We start from the raw sequence: 19,135 nt of genomic DNA on the forward strand, positions 1-19,135 counted from the left end.
GGATAACATCAAGCATATATATCTGAAATACTGAAAGGAACAAAAGGACAAGGAGAGCACAGAAGATTAGGGAGGATATTAACTAGGAATAATAAGGAATATAGGATTGGGGGGATTCCCATAATCATTCAGAATCCAGATGTTTGCTATTATGAAAGTAACTGATGTAAATTACAGGAAAAAATGAGAATTTACACCATGTGACAATAGGTGAAATAGGACAGTTTCCTCTTACCATGTAGAACCAGAGGCCCCAGTTATATAAAACACACAGTCTAAAAGGTTCAGCTTCTTCAGGCCAGACAGGGTGCCATAAAGGGCAGTCATTGCCCGTGTGCCACCTCCAGTTGTTGTAACAGCAATTACAGGAACCTAAAGAAGGAAAACATCTGAGCATTCTGCACACACAACAAGTTATTTGGGTACCATTAATTTAGGCTTACATAGTTATATAGTATATAAGGCTGAAAAAAAGTCAAATGCCCATCATGTTCAAGCTTTTGTCAAACTAAACAATGGATAACTGGTCCTGAGAAAACAACAAAACAACATCTCATAAGGAGCAGTTTCTAGTATGTTATTATTGCATTAATGTAACCTCACAAGCTGAAGTGTCTCAAGCCTTTCCAAGCTGCCTGTGGCCTTAACCTTAAACAGTATAAATAACAGAAACCATAAAAAATGCATTGTAGCCATGTGAACAACAGATTCCAACCTCGTCCTCCTCCAAGTCCCTGTCCAGCTTCAAAGCCTTCTTTAATGCGGCAGCAGCTACTTTCTTTCTTTTACTAAGGAAATCTTTCTCATCCTCACAGAGATCAAACCCCAGGCGAACATCCAACTTCTCCTTACTGCACAAAGACAGATACAAGAGCATGAGCTCAGGTGAAAAAGAAGAAGCATGATAATAATACGCAGAATTGTGTTGCTGATGAGAAAGGTTTTAAAGTGGAGAAACCTTTAAAATCTTAAAATATGTTCCAAAACTGTGGGCTGGTATCTTCTAGGCAAGGCATTGGTGCCAAGTATTAAGATTAGTTAGAGAGGTGGGAGCTCTATTCGCCAGCTGGATGGTATTTTGTGCTGCTGAAGATGATTGGGCTTGAGGATGTATGTGTAGGAAAGTTTCACATGACATTTATACAAGGTGTTTCCGAACACCTAATGAGAAAGGGGAGGGTAGAGATAGTGGCTTATGGTAGTCCAACTGGTGATGTAGCTCCTGTGTTATCATGCTCAGGTTAGATCCATGTAACAAGCTCAAGTGACTTCACCAGTGGCAGCAAAGTGGAGGCCCCATTTATTTAGATTCTTACGTTTCAAGACATACTTCATAATCAAGAAGGCCACCGAGTAGGAAGTGGCATAGGCTAGGACTGGGCTTTTGGCTATTAAACAATAGCGGGGCTGTAGATTAGGAGCGAGCACAAACTGAATCACAAACAGCTAATTAAGGCACCTAATAGCTAGCCATATGTACACAAATCTGGCCCGGCAGATTGGCCAATTTCCTCTTTACTGACAAACTATTTGACCCAACTAGGTAAAATATAGGTCTATTGTTTTGATATATGAAAAGTGTATATACAAAAAGGAACACATGAAGTTAGAACTATAGAGTAAACCATAGAGTAAAATTATGAAGATGGGATACTTTACCAGTTTTGTGCCTTAACCTTCATCTCCAAGCGTGCCTCCTTTGAAAAAAACACAAAAAAATAAGTTTACAAGATTCTATTTGTTCTAAAATTGCAAAAAAATGTAAGTCATGATAGGATATTGTATTGCAAACATTCCAGTGGAGTGCATTCTTCATTCTAATATGCCTGACTGTTGTTACTCCATCATAGCAACCATGGCTACTCCCTCTTATAGGAATAGGCTTTATTTTGAAGGGGAAAAAACATTAAATAATGATTGGTTATTACTGGTTACTGTACTGGGGCATTTTTTATGTAACTGCACAAACCTAGATCTGTTTTTAGGGGAGAATAAGAAGTCAGTTCAGTTAGTTATTATTCAGATATTAGTTCCCAAATAATCCCCAATTTATCATATACAGTAGAACCCCCATTTTACATCCCCTGATTTTAAGTTTTCCCTCATTTTGCATTGTTGTTTTGTGGTCCCACCTATATATTATGCATAATACATTTCCCTGACTTTACATTTTACACCATTTTTTTCTGGTCCCCTGAAAAATGTAAAATGGGGGTTCTACTGTATGTTATTCAAAGGCCAGTGATGGTTCCAAGATCATTTATGTGTTCCTTAAAAGATGAAACCAGGTGGCAGTGCATAGACAACAATATGCACCTTGTAAATGAACCTGAATTCTCATTTTCAAAACATCTTCCTACCTGTCACTGGAGGTACATCAAATGTGTAGGGAGCTTAAAAACTTTTAATAACATGCTAATGCCTTAGTTGCACTCATAATCAATGAATTGGAACTATTTCTGAATGGGTTTGTGTCTATTGAGATGTTGCAATCGTAGATCAGCAACTGCTGGAGAGCCCCATGCTGGACATCAAGATCTTTGAACTTGTATTTGTCCTTTAAAAATCTTAGACATTCTTTCATGCAATACAGAGATGAGAAACCAGAAATTTATTGGTTCCTTAGTTACCCAAATAATAAACAGGCATGCATTAATTTATCTAATATTATTTAATGATTAGATAATCACCATTGGGTTTAAACCTGAGTCCATTTGCATCATCCTCAGCAATAACACCACAATCATCAATAATTTGAGAATCCAAGCAGAAATCCCAGCGCACCGCACATTAGTCGTATGTTTGATTTTTAGTTTGAAAATAATATTATTATGCAACAGGGACAAATTATCTGCAGTCCATGAGAATACCATAAGGCCAGAGACTTCCACAACCACCAGAAACCTATCCACCAGGTAGCCAATACAGACTAACCTTGTGCCCCAAGAGGCTTCTTCCAATTCTTCTACTCAATGCTGTCCAGCAGCTTGGGACCTTGTCACTGACAGAAGCCTGTAAAGCAGTGGATCTTCTTAACTAGGGGAATGGGGTGAACTAGATGAGGAGGGACTACATTACTGTATTTTCTGTGCTATACTCACTGTGTAAATTATTATACACTATATTTTTCCAACTGCTGCTACTCATTGGCATGGGTATCAATACAATACTAGACTCATGGGCATCAATACATTTAAAACCACAAATAACTTGCTTATTTTTCTTTAAAATTTCATATAAAGACACTAGAGTTCACAATGCAATGTGTGCAACTATGCCAGCCAAGGGTACCACACACAACAGTAAAGTATTCAATAAAAATGCTTCCAGCACAAAACCTAGGAACCATGCTTGGAGGCCACATGAAGCACACAGTCATTTAACAGTCTTCATAATATAAATATATCCACCAGGTGCCTCAACAGAGACAATCGATACAAAACAAAATTTTGAGATGACACATACTAAAGTTTAGGAAACAACTATTCATAGAAGTTGAGCCAGGTAGAAGATCTACAGATGTGATGACTTTTGATTGTGTTAAAATGAAAAGGGCTAGAGATAGGTTATATCTATTTGTAGGATCATTCAAACACAGGAATTTAATTCATTCACACAATTAGAGGTCCATAATACAAAGTGCTTACAAAACTATGAATTAAGCAAGAAGAAGCACAGATCTACCCCACTTAAAATGCATACAACTAGTGCAGTTCAGCTGTTCAGTCCTTTTAGGAGACAACAGATTTATAAGAGATGGACAAAAAACATCTCAATGGATGAAGACCCTGGAGAAAATAAAGAGAATGGTATAAATTGGATATCTCATATGGGCAAACAAGATAACATAATTGTTACCATTATTGTATTGTTTCCAAGTTTGGAATGATATAATAGGGTATGGATTTACAAGAGGTCCAAACTGAGTGGGATTCATGGCAAATTCAGTGCTGAAGGGACAGATCTTCTCCGGTGTAAGTTGTTGCATGACAGACTCTGCAGTATGACTTAAAATAAGGGAAAACTGTACCATTGTCTCCATAAATACTGGCTAAAGAAGGTATCTATAGGGCAGGAGTTCTCAAACCTTGCTTACCAAGACTACCTGTGTTTGCAGACATTACTTTTCTATACCTTTCACATTTAAAAAATGTTAGGACTGAAGTGTTTTCGCCAAAAAAACATTTAAATTAGGAGCTGCAATTTCCTAGAAATTGCAAGTGAGTTTCACAGTTACAAGTGAGTCTGCCCTTACATACACTGCTTAGGTATTAGACCATTTATCCAGTGTCCCAATATCTGAAATCCAGCTTCAGCCTCTTCATCTTACCAGATCCAGAAAATTCACTCCAAAATCCAGAAATCCAATCAATCAGTAATTTGATCACATATTTGGCCACCAATTAACACAAAAACTATTACTGAATTCTAGTGGCATACACTGACTTCCAAGATGCATTTACATTTAATTTATTATTTGGCTGTAAGCAGAACTAAACCCTTAAAAAATTTATATGGTTAAAAATGTCATATTTTACATACTGAACGTTTTGCTCCAGCCTAAAGTTTCAGCTTGTCAATAGCAGCAATGCCCCAGAACTCCAAACTTATCACAGGGGGTCACCATCTTGGAAAGTGTCTGTGACACTCACATGCTCAGTGGGCTCTGAGCAGCTGTTGAGAAGCGAAGCTTAGGGGTCGGCACTAATTATCAAGCAGAAAATGAGGTTGGCCTGTAATATAAGCTGATGTTACAAGGCTGATTATTAAATTCTGATGCTAATTGCACTGGTTTCCGAGCTGCCATGTAGTAATTATCTGTATTAAGTACTAATCAGCCTTATTTTGTAACATTCTATTCCTTATATACAGTATGTTGTGAATGGGTCCCTAAGCTCAGTAAGTGACAGCAGCACAGAGCATGTGCAGTGAATCAGCAGAAAATAAGATGGGGAGCTACTGGGGCATCTTTGGAGATACAGATCCTTACTGCTAAAGGGATGTGGTTGCCTTGGGCTGGTACAGAAGCACAACAAATATTGTACAATATTTCTAGCCTACTTCTTTAGGTAGGCTTTAGTTCTCCTTTAATCCCTCTCTCTATCCTTCTCTTGTCATCCTTCCCCCCCCCCCACATGCTAATTCTGGCATTACCTTTCCCCAAATCCATGCCTATTGATGTAAGTTGCCATCCACATAACTTGCCACATAAACATCCAGGTGCCCCTGATAACCGTGTGTGGATTAAAACCATAGCATCCCTTAAATGAAATGGGAAAAAGTCAGAAAAAAACCCCAATCATACAAATAAATGACTGTAATAAAACCAGCATCACAAATGCCTTGCCCATCATACATCAGAAAAGACAAAGACAAATTTGGGCACATTGGTAATTGAAGATAAATCAGTAATAAAGCAATACTAAACATGGAATCAGAAAGATAAAGCTGCAGATTGCTCTACCACTGGATGTTTTGTAATCATTTAGGGTCTGAGAAAAATGATATTTTAAGAAGTTATTGTATCATGCTAGCATAGGGTAATTGGTTAAGTCTTTTTACTTTCTCTTACAAAGAAGCATTTCTGTAACAAGTTGTGGTTGTTGTGTTTATTTCCTTTATTAACAGATAATTCTGACTGTAGAGTTCCAACATCCTATGTGAAGACTTACTGTTTCCATCTCTATTGGAGCATAAGTCCTATGTAGGTTTAATGAATAGAGTCATTCCCCTCTCCAATTTACGGGTGGAGTCATTAAGGTTCTAACTAGGGAATCCTACAGGTTTACAGTCATTTTTTTTATTTTTTTTATTTAAAGTTTACACATTTATCAATGTAGACAGATGTGTCAGTTCCTCAGAATGTGTTTGACATCCTCACAGTGATACATGGCACGCAGTTCCAGTAGTGTGGATACAGCATTATGGCAAGGTTGCCTGAAAACATCACTTGAACCATATCCTACAGCTGGCTTCTTCCCCAATATATTACACTCGTGTCCACCGCAAACACATACAGTACATTTTCTCCTGCCCCCAATAGCAGTAATGGAAGATTCACAAACAAAATACTCACTCTCGTTATTTCTCCTAACTGCCACCAAATCACTTGGGGCTATAGCCCACACCATTAATCTCCTTGATGGGGCTACAAGTTACACTTGCTTCCTATCAACTTTCAGGCAAGCTATTAAAGGGCTAACTTGCCGCTAGATAATCTAGCCAAGTACACCCTGCTCAACCCTGGCCTGGTCTGGGGAAGCACGTGTTGAAGGGTCTGTAGTGTATATTTGATGGTACTTAGGCTAAAGAAGTTCTTCTTCTATTTTAAGCCCCTTATATAGATTACATGGTCTGGGACCTTTCCTGTGCTAGAAACTTATCAGTGGTTTTAACCACTAACCGTTGCAAATATTAGTAGTTACTGCAATTAAAATTTAACATATACACAATACAATTTATACCTAGAACATGTTTATATCACACTGTTGTAATACACTTTACTCTTATCCTTCCTTTTTTCCTTTCCACATGTTGTAACTTCTTATTTAGCTACTTTCTCCAATAAACAGTACTAAAAGCAGTTGTCTTCTCTCTCACTAATAAAGAACAGGTCAAGATCTGATTACAATCTGAAAATGCCAAATTTTGTCTCTATCTTCCAATTGTTCTCTGCTCATGTACTGTATATTGCATTTTTATAATGTGTATTTGCTAATATTTCTGCTGTATTTCCCTTACATGTAGTGACATCCCTGTAAGATATTGCATGAGAATGTTAGGTACATAAAATACCAGCTCACCTGGACCTTTGCCTTAAAGTAGACATGTCAAGCTTGTTGGCCTCCAGCTGTTGTCAACTACAATTGCATGATCCCATAGGCAGATATGGCTGTATGGTGGATAGAATATTGGGAACATTTTACAGGAAGACCCCTTACCAACTGCTGCCCTTCCTTTTACTAGTTTCTTTACATTATTCACAATCCACAGCTTATTTTAGGGTTAATCAATTATAGCCCCATCCCATAACTGATTTTGTTATTTGATTGAGGCTTGACTGGGCCCTTTACAAAATGTTGTATGTTTTTTTTTTTAATTGAAAATAAAATTAACATAATAAAAGATAATGAAATGTAAAAAAAAAATCAACTCTCCTCATGTTTAAAAAAACATAAAGGACCTGTTATCCAGAATGCTCAGGACTTGGGGTCTCCAGAAAAAGGGAGCTTTCCCTAATTAAGATTACTATAGTTTATGTCTACTAAAATATAATTTAAACATTAAATAAACCCAATAGGCTTGTTTGCCTCCAATAAGGATTAGTTATACCTTACTTTGGTTCAAATACAAGGCATTGTTTTATTATTATAGAGGAAAAGGGAATTGTTTCTAAACAAAGAAAAAAATTGTTTAAAATAGAGTCTAAGGGGCAAATTTTCTAAAGGGCGAAGTGACAGGAAAATCGACAGCGTGACGTCATTTCGGTACTTTGCCAATTTACTAACGGTCACACGTAACTTTGCTAGCGAAGGAGATGGACTCTAGCGGTACTTCACTCCCTAACGACTGGGTAACCAGATTCCCCCTACATTTCCTAACATATGGCACATAAACTGTACACTGGGCTCATGTGTAGGGCAATATAACAAGTGTATTTTATTTTATTAAGGTTCCCTGGGCTTGTGTAGTGTAATGTATTTGCTGCAATATATACCTCCATTCAACTTTAACTTTCCGCCGTATGCAAATTAGCCAAAGCTAGTGTAACTTCGATTTGCTTGGCGCAGTAATGCCAGTGCAACTTCGCCAGCGTTCAGCACCCTAGACTCAACTTCAGATTTTAGTGAATTAGCGTTGCCCTGGCAAATCTACGTCTGGCGAAGAGTTGCACTGTGAGCAAAGCCATTGCTGGCGAATTTTCGGAGGTAAGTGAATTTGCCCCATAAGAGATGGCCTTCTCGTAATTCAGAGCTTTCTGGAGAACGGGTTCTATACCTGTACTGATATTTTGAAAAATCTTAAGAAACAACATATGTTTGAATATAATTAATAACATTTTGCAAAGTACCAGGTTTTTTTTAATTTGCTTAATGTATCCAACCACAATTTTCACTCAGTTTTGATTAAAATGATTATAATTGGTATTTCCAAGGGATGCACTGAATTCAAAATCTCAGCTTGGGGTGTGGCTGCCATGGATCTGGCTGAATCTGAACCCCAGTTTTTGTGGCTAATGATAAGCATTACCACTCGCAGAACTTAAAATTGAATTGGCCATGAATACATTGATAATAATTGAGGCCACTCCTACTAAATATTCTATTCACATTAGGACTGAGATTCTGTTCAGCACTTGCCCCAGTGCTATGTGAAATTTCAGTAGCCAATCAATGCCTTTTGATTTATTGATTTTACGATAGTGTTGCCTTAATGATCATTCAAAATTATTTTCAAAATGGTACCTGATTCCAATGGGGGAGTAGGCTTCTCAAGCACCCGCATTTTGTAAAAACCTAGTTATTAAATTAACAAGCAAAAAGGTTTTGAAGCCTGCAGTTTGATCTTATTTCTGTATTTAGATGTTTTTCTTTGTTATATGTATATTCCAGAGACAGGGCAGAATAAAGAAATAGAAACAGCAGACCCGGGGATGGTCCTGGCTGATGAACAAATTCAGTTAATGGGTGGGAAAAATATAATTTGCTTTAAAACAGAGAGCTTAAAGCATATAAAATTGCCCTGTTTTACATCCATTCATTTTTATAGTTTCAACAGACAAGATAAGCATAAAAAGGCCAGTTAGTTTGTACAGGACTATAGGAACTGGCTAAGGGGTAGGATAAAGAAGATTGCTATAATTGGCATAGAGTACATTTAGACTAGATTATGGTTATTAGTAACATGAATAAAAGCATGGTGAAGCATCTAGGCCAGGGATCCCCATCCTTTTGAATCCGTGAGCAACATTCAGAAGTAAAAGGAGTTGGGGAGCAACACAAGCATGAAAAATGTTCCTGGGGTGCCAAATGAGGCTGTGATTGGCCATTTAGTAGCCCCTATGTGGATTATTTCAACCTACATTGATGCTCTGTTTGGCAGTACACCTGGTTTTTATACAACCAAAACTTGCCTCCAAGCCGTGAATTCAAAAATAATCACCTGCTTTGAGGCCACTGGGAGCAACATCCAAGGGGTTGGAGAGCAACATGTTGCTCATGAGCTACTGGTTGGGGATCACTGATCTAGGCCATGGTTATATTATGTTTAATATACACATTTAACATGATATAATTGGAGAAATCTAAGCTGCACAGCTATAAGCTGAACAGCAATAGTTAGTGCCTGGTAGCAGTTATAAAGGCTAGTAAAAGTCAGAGGGAACAGTTAAATGAGATGCCACTGTACTACAAGTAAAAATAATTAGCATTTTTAAGCCCATATTCCAGTCATCATACAGTATATGCTTTGGAGCATGTGTATAAACACTATCGGGGGAAACAATCAGTATGGACCCTACTGACAGCACTCAAAGAGGTCGCTGGTTGTATGTCTGTGGTGCAAGTATGGATGCCCTGCTGCTTTCCATTGTGCCTCTGGGTACATACATAGGTGCAACATACATTTACACAAGTACTTCAGCAGTGATGAATTATCTTACTATATGTTTAATTAGGTCAAAAGAGATGAAACTATAGAACAAAGATAAGACAAACTGGGCCTGTTTAGACCGGAACACAGGGACAACTGCATTTGCCAACAACGCAACTGAATGATCATTCTTGCTATGCGGAGAAAAATTTACCAAACACATTGTGCAACCAAAATAAACGATTATTCTGCAGTAATTTGTCCCATAAATAAGTATCTTGTTTTAGATTCACAGACTTTACAGGTTAAGTTGGCCATAAATGTTACGATAACAATCTTTCCAGCGAAAAGATTGTTTGTTTTCAATACAGACGTGTAGAGCTGAATCATCAGATATACAGATGGAAACAATAGAATTCTACCTGTATCTGACAATTCAGTTCAGCAGGCCGATTTTCGGGCTCCATTCAAAAGTTTCCGACCTGCCCGACGGATGAGCCGACCAATATTCTTGTCATCCTGCCATACACACACCGAATATTGTACAAAATAAATATCTGTGAGTCTTTGGCCACCTTAAGTCACAGTCGAGGCATTGCGAATGCACAGGAGAGAACCCCTGTAGGCACACTTCTGTTTCACTTCTAAGGCTTGTGACACACAGGCAGATTCGGCGAGATTTAGTCGCCTGGCGACTAATCGCCTCTTCTTCTGGGTGACAGTCTCCCTGAACTGCCTTGGCGTGTCTTCCCGTCCGCTTTAATGAAATGTCGCCTGTTCTAAAGCACACGCGGTGCTTCGTTTTCATTCATTATAGCGGACGGGAAGACACGCAAATGCAGTTCGGGGAGATTGTCACCCAGAAGAAGAGGCGATTAGTCGACTAAATCTCCCCGAATCTGCCTGTGAGTCACAAGCCGTAAGGGGTTATTCGCTTTTCACTAATAACAACTGTTTTGTGGATTTGAATTCCACCTTAAAGCTCCAATTCTTTATCAGGATGGGAAGTGATAAATCACAGCAACTAACTGATCCTAACTGCCTGTGTGTTTATGCTATAATCTCTAGTGAATTTATATCAGATTTCAAAGAGATAAGGGTATTAATGATTTGTAACATAAAATGAGTGGGTGGGGGAGGGGGGCTGAGGTAGAGTTGCTGTGCACTGGGCCCCTCCAAAGATTTTTTTGCAGGGGGGCCCAAAGCCAACTTGTTACACCACTGGCAGTTGTGGGGGGAGAAAGGGAGTTGGCAGGGAGGCCCATAGCCTCTATATTTATGCCAGTGTTATTGGTGTAATACAAAAAAGGGCATAATTGTATTATTTTCCTAAGGAATAAATCGGAACTGCACAAGTTCTTCTCACTGCATCTGTGTGGTAGTGATATCAGCTGAGGTGTGCAGCAGCAATAATGGCATTATCATCAAATTCACTTGGGGCAAGTCAGTTGCGGCTGTGGATGTAACATGTTATGGAAACCCTGGAATTGCCACCAAGTTTTAGAGGACAGTAATTGCAGGGCGTCGTGTCCATTTGTACAATTTCTCAGAGAAGACAGAAAGGGTACATCAGTGCTCATTGCAGTTTTTTAAGGTGCTTGTATTATAACAAGTACCAATGTGAATATCATCAATTCTCATTTGCGCATACCTGTTAAATGAGTCCCTCACACTTCTCAGGGAAGCCCAGAAGGCTAGTCCTGATATTAGCTGATATAAAAGCAACAGCACTGAAGACTCGTTGTTGTCTGAAATATTCACATAAACAGCTATACATCATACATAATAATAATCCAATTCCAATAAAACAACCAATAAAGCCAATGCCTGGCTTTATTTACTTGAGGGTGTGCCAGTGAACTGTTGGATATTCACATGTGAATTAATGAGAATATGGATCAGTCATTAAAGGCTTAAACCAAACAAACAAAAAGATTATGAAAGAATATTTGGTGATGTTTACTGACAGCTGTAAAATTGCAAATCTGAGATCACATAAACAACTTTGTAGCAGCTATACCTTTGTTGGCACATGCAGTGTGGGGCACAGTTTGCAGAGCAAAGGAGCAAGGTACTTAATGCCTGCCATAAACAGTACAGAGCTTCCAAAGGGAAGGCAAAGGAGAGGGGACAGGTTAGGGCCAACAATGTCTTGCCAATATGCCACCACTAATATTTACACCTGATAAGGTCAGGAGAATAAGAGCAAGGATAGCATTGTGGCAAAAACAATAGAATTTTCCACTTGTTTTTAGCACAGTGCACATTGGCCGCAGTTCACAAGATTTAATACAAAAACTTCTCATTCTCCAATGACCTGAAATTGTGCAAATGCCACAATGCGCTCAGAGCCAACATTCCCCTTTCGGGCCTTAGCTTTAGAGTTAGTTCTGCCATTTTGCCTGCCAAAAACACCAAATATTGTCCTTTATTGCAATCCTCTGTGAGAACTAGAGTGACTTTCATTTTCATGCAACGGAAGCTGATTTGGGGTTTCTGGTCTGAATCTTTAGGCTACTAAAAAACATGGGTCCTGAAAGTCTCCGGTTTTTGGCTGTTCATTATAAAAGTATAAAAGAGTAATGCATAGTACTAAGTGGTGCAGAGTATAAGAGTCTCACAAGAGGGGTGAATATATACTGTATCTCAGTAAATCAACTTTGTCTCCTGCGCACTCTCTAGTAAATAACAAACGATACCTGGTTCACAAGGGTAGAGGATCGGCCGCCTCACAAATAGTATTAGCAAAAAGAATCCCAAGGCACACAGGGTCAATGCAAGCAAGCTGCCTTGCGAGTTTATTGCGAAGTGCAACGTTTCGGGGTCACGCCCCTTTCTCAAGCATGGATTCTTTCTGCTAAGTATATAGTGTATCTTACCAGTTCCGGCTCAGTACATCAATACTACTTTTGTGGAAGATTCATCTTAATGGCACCAGTATAGGAATGTACAGTACTTTATTTTAGCTGGTGCTGCAACAACATTCATTATACAACTGTCTGGGCTCAGTGCCATCTACAGGTACCAGACAAACTGGTTATCAAAGCTAAACCCTGACCCAAAATTACTGGTAGAATACAGCCCTGGATATGCAACAGCTGCCATTAACTGTAACTCCTTACTGTAAGCATGGGAGCAGACTGACAGGTTGGCAGCTTTAAAAGCTGTTTAAATGACTTTTGCAAACTCTGCACAATATTTTCTCATTTTGTTTTTTTCTGGGTGTGTTGCTGTTATATATTAATAAACCATTTGATGCTTTCTTGCTGATTTGAATACCTGAAAATTGTTGCGAAAACCTGTCCTTATTATTGTTTACTGCCATATGCTTAATGTAAGTGTTGTTTTAAAATTTGAACCCGGAAAATAAATAGATCATTAATATGGGGCAGGGCCAGATGTACAAGCAAATAAGCTATGAGGAAATGTAATAAAAGCTCCACTGCACTGAATCATAACGTATCATTTTATGGTCTCCTTTCTAAAATCATAGATCTGATTGGTTGCTATTGGCTACTCCACTTTTGTGCCGATTACGGATACCACCCCATAAATATTTACATTTAGACTTTCCAAACCTACATAAATGTGGACAATGTTTGCCCAGGGCTTTGACTGAGGCCATAAAAACATATTCAAATATACAATATAGGTCTGGTGGATTTTAGCTCTAGAAAATGCTTATTGGTACCACCCTATAGGACTAGCCTATCATCAGGCACAATGATACATAAATGCTCTCTGTCAAGAGACATGTAATTCTCTTCTTCCTTGATGACAATTCAAGGTCATTTTATGCCCTTCCATAGTCTTCAATTTTGCTCCCATGGAACACCTCTGGTGCTCCCTTTCTTCTATCTACTAATAAAGCACGGCACAAACTTCTTCAGACTTATAATGATTACTGGTCCTGGGACCTCTGTGAATAACCCAGTTAAAGGAAAAAAAAGTGCACAGCAATAAGACCCAGCACCTTGAGATCCACTTAATAAATTATACCAATACTGGTTTTAGAGTTGCATCTATAGTTGACATCCCTGGGCAGCTAGTATGACTGTACTAGATAGATTGTCTGTACTAGATAGAGGGTCTGCAAGCAAAATGAGTACATCGGCATATAAGACAATCAGAAGTTTTCTCGACCCCAATTGATATTAAACTCATCTTTAACAAACTTGACAAGAGTTTCCAAGCACTGCAAGGAATTCCATGGATATAATTCACAGGACTTTTAACAATGACAAACACTATTCATCACAGCGGCTTAGTACTAAAGATGCTGAAATAATCAACATCTCCATATTGCTCTGCTCTCACTTGCAAGCTCTTGAAAGTAGCTCTATCACTTTGCATGTAAATGTCAGTGTTCCTATTGCTTAACAGAGCCATAGGAAATGCTTAATACTTTATGACTAATTGATAGAACACGTGTATTTACTTCTTAGCTATGAAACCACTCTACTCAACAAGCGAAACAGTTGTACAAAATGATAACCAGGGTGTCAAAGCTAAGGTCAAGCTTGTTAGTTATCAAAATAAAAGGAAACAGAAGTCTGAGAACTCACAGGCTTTGCATGAAGACGGACAGTCTCTTCTTTTCCTTCAGGAAGTGAATTCAGAGGCACGTTTACTTGAGATTCAATGTCTTCAGATTTTGCTGTCTGAAAAGGGATAAAAAGTAAATGTATGTAGAATTTACGTATAAGCACTTATGTCCAGGAAGAGTAATGATATGTGTGAAAAAGCATGCATAACTGTGGCGACTAAAATGCCATTCTCAACATGCTTGTACCTGTAAAAAAAAAACTTTGACTACATACTTCGGCAATTTAAACCTACCGAGGTACAATGTTAGCCTATGGGGACCTTCCCCATCACTTTTCTAAGCTTTTTTTGATCGAAGAAAAATCCTTCAATCGATCGCTTAAAATCTTTCGAATCGTTGGATTGGAACGATTTTATCGTTCGATCGAATTATTTTTACATTGATCGATCAAAGGATTTGCGCTAAATCCTTCAAATTCCCTTGATATTAACCCTCGATATTCGATTCGACCCTTAGTAAATATGCCCCTAGGTGTTACCTACAGGGTTGTCTTTGAGTATTAAATAATAGTATGTAAGAATAATTTCAGATCAACTACTTTACAATGGATAAATTATAGAGCCTATTGGAAATGCTACATCTCTCACTCTCTCTCTCTTCTGTAAATTCATTGAGAGTTAATTACATTATTTACTAATTATCATAAAGTTTTTTTTAATAAAGAAAAGTTTCAATAATAAAGTTTCAAAGAAAAAGCACTACATAATCGAAAAAGGTAATCACCTCCATGGCCATCACCTTCCTGATGATTAGTATATTCCCTAAACTACACAACTGGTATTGATGGGTACCTGTAAGTGGGCACTCAGCTGTGAATCATATCTTTTGATGCTGTGGAAAGAGCAGGTCTCGGTGCGATCAGGACCAGCTGTTGGATTCAGGCCCATTTTATACAATTTTTCACAAGAGTTTTCCACCTTTAACAGAAGTTCTTCTCCTACAGAAAAAGGGAACTTTCTGAATATCACCAATGGAACAAAATGCTACCAATATTTTTATAAAACAATTCTGTTGAGAAGGTTCTAAGATAAAAATGAATATCACACATAAATAATCGTGTATGGCAGTGTAGATATTCACGTTACAGCACCACTTCTCTTTAAAAATAATAGTGTAGTTATTCAATAAATGATTTGCTTTTGTAAATGTAAAGGTGACCATACACTATAAGATTCAGTAGTTTTGTAAGATCACCAAACTAGTGGATCTCTCCCTAATATGCCCACCTAAGGTAGACGATATTGGGCTTTAATCAGTTTGTTGGCCCTAGGACCAAACAATTGGATTACAATGACGAGTATGTGAACCATTGCAGCAAGGACAGCATCAACTAGCTCATGTGGTCCACTATCTGATGGTAAAGTCAAACATGCTCATTTTGGCCAGATATTGGTTGGATGGGCCAACTGTTGGTCACCATACACACAGGGTTGTGGAGTTGGTACATAAATCCTTTAACTCTTGACTCCTCAGTTTACGGTACATCCCACTTCAACTGCTCTGTTTTTAAAGGAACACTAACACCAAAAACTGAAAGTGTGTCAAAGTAATTAAAATATAATGTACTGTTGCTCTGCACTGGTAAAACTTGAGTCTTTGCTTCAGAAAAACTACTATAGTTTATATAAACAAGCTGATGTGTTGCCATAGGGGCAGTTATTCAAGCTGGAGAAAAGGAGAAAAGGCACAGGTTACATAGCAGATAACCACTGTATTAGACAGGGCTTATCTGTTATGTGCTATGTAACCTGTGCCTTTTCTTATTCCAGCTTGAATGCTTCCCCATTAACTTTTTTATTTTTTGGTCTTACTGTTCCTTCATTATACTAATATATTTTCCATGTTAATTGAAAGACATTAAGCACACAACATCAAGGCATTTTATCACTACCGAAGCTCAGAAACATGAACCATAGCCTTTATTAATTCTAAACCAAGATCAAAGTTAAACTACATAATCCAAACTGGAAAACCTAAAACAACTTATATATAAATTGAACCTGGCATAGAATAACTGTTCAATACAATCCAAAATTAACTAAAGCATTGCTCTTAGAAACAGAATTGCTTCTGCCATATCCTTTTTAATAGAAGATCTTAAATCTGATTTGATTATTTTAGTGCATGCAGATTTAAAGTTATTTGGTAAAGTTAGTCAGTACATTTTTGGCAACTCCGACTCGATACCCAAAATTGCTTCTGACTCCAACTCTACAGCTCTGCATACACAGGCAGATAAACTGCCCAATAGGTTTAATGGGTTTGAATCTTCAGTTTTAATCTGCCCGTGTATGGCCACCTTTATGGAAGACAGCCAAAGACACATATAACAGGATAAACCATTTTTTAAACACTGGAGAGGTATGTGGCTAGTTTAGCTATGAGAGTTGCAGAGGAAAATATGCTTAGCTGAGACAGTACAAACAAGGTCTTCCAGCCAATTCAGCACTAGATTATGAGATGACATAATCCCTTTAATCAAATTCAGTCACAGGCAGTGCTTCACCTATTTTTATGGCCCAATATACACCATTTATTGCTCAGGACTACTTTCATGCTATTTAAATTGCACTATGAAACACAAGTTAAACTGCACAAAAAAGTGCTTACTGGACTAAGCCATATATAATACACCGCTTCTATCAATTTTCATCTCCATAACTGGTCACTAGCATGACTACTTGAGGCACAGCTTAATAGCAAAAAAATACCAAATGGTGAAAAGAAATAAGAGGGGTCAGAATAACAAAATGTACAAGGTACCTTGCAAAGTCTTTGGTATCTTCTGTTTGTCTACACAAACATCCAAGCAGCACAGCTCTCTAGCCTGCAACAAGAACAGGTAAAATGCATGGTCATTTCTCAGATGATGTGAGTCACTGGAAACAATGTTTCACTCAGCAGTGAATCGAATTATGAGCATTGATATGTTTCACATTGTAGAGTATTTTTATTTGCATTCATGTACACTTTTAGGTAAACTGTTAATATGTGTAAATTGCCAGTTTTTCTAATTTCTCATAATGCATAATTTACTCTTGTACATCAATTAGTATAATGAGTATTACCACAAGCACGCCGTTCGTAACAATGGTCTCTGGGTGAGCAGGCCTGAAAACAACAAGCAGAATAGATTAACACAATTGATACAGTACAGCAAGTGGCCTGTTTGGCTCGCACACACTACACATACTGGATTTTTGTTATCCCTATGTGACAGTACAACAATTGTCTATTTAGTCTGTTTCAAAGTGCATCATGTCCAATAGTGTTATTAAGGCTGCAAATCCATCCATAAATGCTTAACCCGGTTGAAATTCCTGCTTGGCCTTTAGAGGATCCAATAGAAGGCATACAAATAAAAACACTTGAAGTAGGTTCTAATTCTTCTGAAAGGGGGAAAACTCATATTGGCTCCTATATTCAGAGCAGCTGGGTCAGTATTTTACATGACTAGACATTGTGTTTTAAATTGAGTAGCTAAAAAGTAATCCAGCACTTGTTCTGAAACTATCTTTAGTGTATTTGCCAGCACAATTCCTTCATTATACTCATACCTCTGTAACAGAATGAAATAAAATTAAACAAATTAAAAGTATCCAGACACATTTTTAGCCAAAAGCATCTTGACACTCTCATTTCACCATATGGAAGTCTGACAGAAAAGTCTGTGTTTGGCAGATGCCAGGAGAGCACTGCCAGCCTGAATGCATTTGACCAACAAGTACAGTTTAGTTATGGAAGAATAATCTGGACCTGTCTAATATTGTTGGGACTGCTATACATCCAACCATGGTTTTGACAGGAAGCCAAATGGCACCCAGATAAATCTCTGCGAAACACTTAAAAGTGCAATAAAACAGACAAACAGAAAAATGATAATATTTAGGAGGTTTTAACACAAACATGTTAGTATTGCCAATAATGTATTGAATTACTCACATTTTCTTCATACTAAACTCAACTTCAAGTGTCTCTCCTCCCTGTAGAGACAAGGATCAAAGCATATAAAATAATGATAAGAAAACTGAAACATATAAAGCAAAAATCATAACAAACAAGGGAAAGGGAAAGTTTTGCTCACCACTAATTTTTAAAACCATTAAGCGGGGGTGCAATGAAGCTGTGACCCATTATCAATATATTCAGGACATTGAGACATTTTGTGCCTTAAGCTACTAAAAAAATGCCTCACCCTTTAAACAAAACAGGGATTGTTTGTTCATCTATTTCCAGCTATAGTCAGGTGATCCCAGTGGTAGCCAATAAAAGGGCAGCCAAGTATGGAGGTTTACTTTGAAAGCAGCAAGTAAGTTGCAGGTAAAACTTAGTCCCTGTGTAAAATGTATAATGAAGCAATAGAATCCTTAATGAATCAGATGAAAATTGAGTGTAGGACTGGCCAGATATGGGATGACTTTGACGTAGTTGGCCAGCTTAAATATATTGCAATACATGGACAAACAATCCCGTATTGTTTTAATGGTAAGAAATTTTAAGTAGCTTAAAGTGATACTGACACTAAAAAATTATTATTCAAAATAATGTACATCAAAAGTTACCAATAGCTCACGTTGATCATTTTTCACTCATAGTTCTGCTTTTGTAAGTAATTGTTACTTGAAGTTCCTAAACCTGACTGCTGAAGTTCAGTGTCAGTATGTCTTTAAGGCAGAAAATGTCTCAATATTCTAAATATATTGATAATGTGTTGAGTGCAGAGGACCTCTTGTATTTGTCCATAAAGCAAGAATCAGCATCATGTTAGTAAAGAGATATATATTTCCTTGGACTAATATACAGTGAAAGGCTTCAGTTATATGTGAATGTGTATTTTATGCAAGTAACAGAGTAAGCCAGTCTGCTACAACTTGTGGCTTATCAGTAGCGCACCTTGTCATAAGGTCTCAAAATGGATCTTGGTCCAAAATACTAGGT

At 37.8% G+C, this 19,135-nt stretch overlaps 1 protein-coding gene across 1 annotated transcript in view; it reads right to left on the reverse strand.

Moving 5' to 3' along the window:
- The window catches only part of LOC108699173 (cytosolic phospholipase A2 delta), a 43,463-nt gene that overhangs the window by 15,248 nt on the left and 9,080 nt on the right, over nt 1-19,135 (reverse strand). The window contains exons 5-12 of the mRNA XM_041573254.1: nt 18,140-18,180; nt 17,266-17,308; nt 16,961-17,024; nt 14,989-15,134; nt 14,157-14,252; nt 1,660-1,697; nt 716-851; nt 236-372 (exon numbers count right to left, since the gene is read on the reverse strand). Of these exons, the coding sequence (XP_041429188.1) occupies nt 236-372; nt 716-851; nt 1,660-1,697; nt 14,157-14,252; nt 14,989-15,134; nt 16,961-17,024; nt 17,266-17,308; nt 18,140-18,180 (701 nt within the window). The remainder of the gene's footprint in view (nt 1-235; nt 373-715; nt 852-1,659; nt 1,698-14,156; nt 14,253-14,988; nt 15,135-16,960; nt 17,025-17,265; nt 17,309-18,139; nt 18,181-19,135) is intronic.

Source organism: Xenopus laevis, chromosome 8L (assembly GCF_017654675.1).
Source record: "Xenopus laevis strain J_2021 chromosome 8L, Xenopus_laevis_v10.1, whole genome shotgun sequence".
Lineage (NCBI taxonomy): Eukaryota > Metazoa > Chordata > Amphibia > Anura > Pipidae > Xenopus > Xenopus laevis.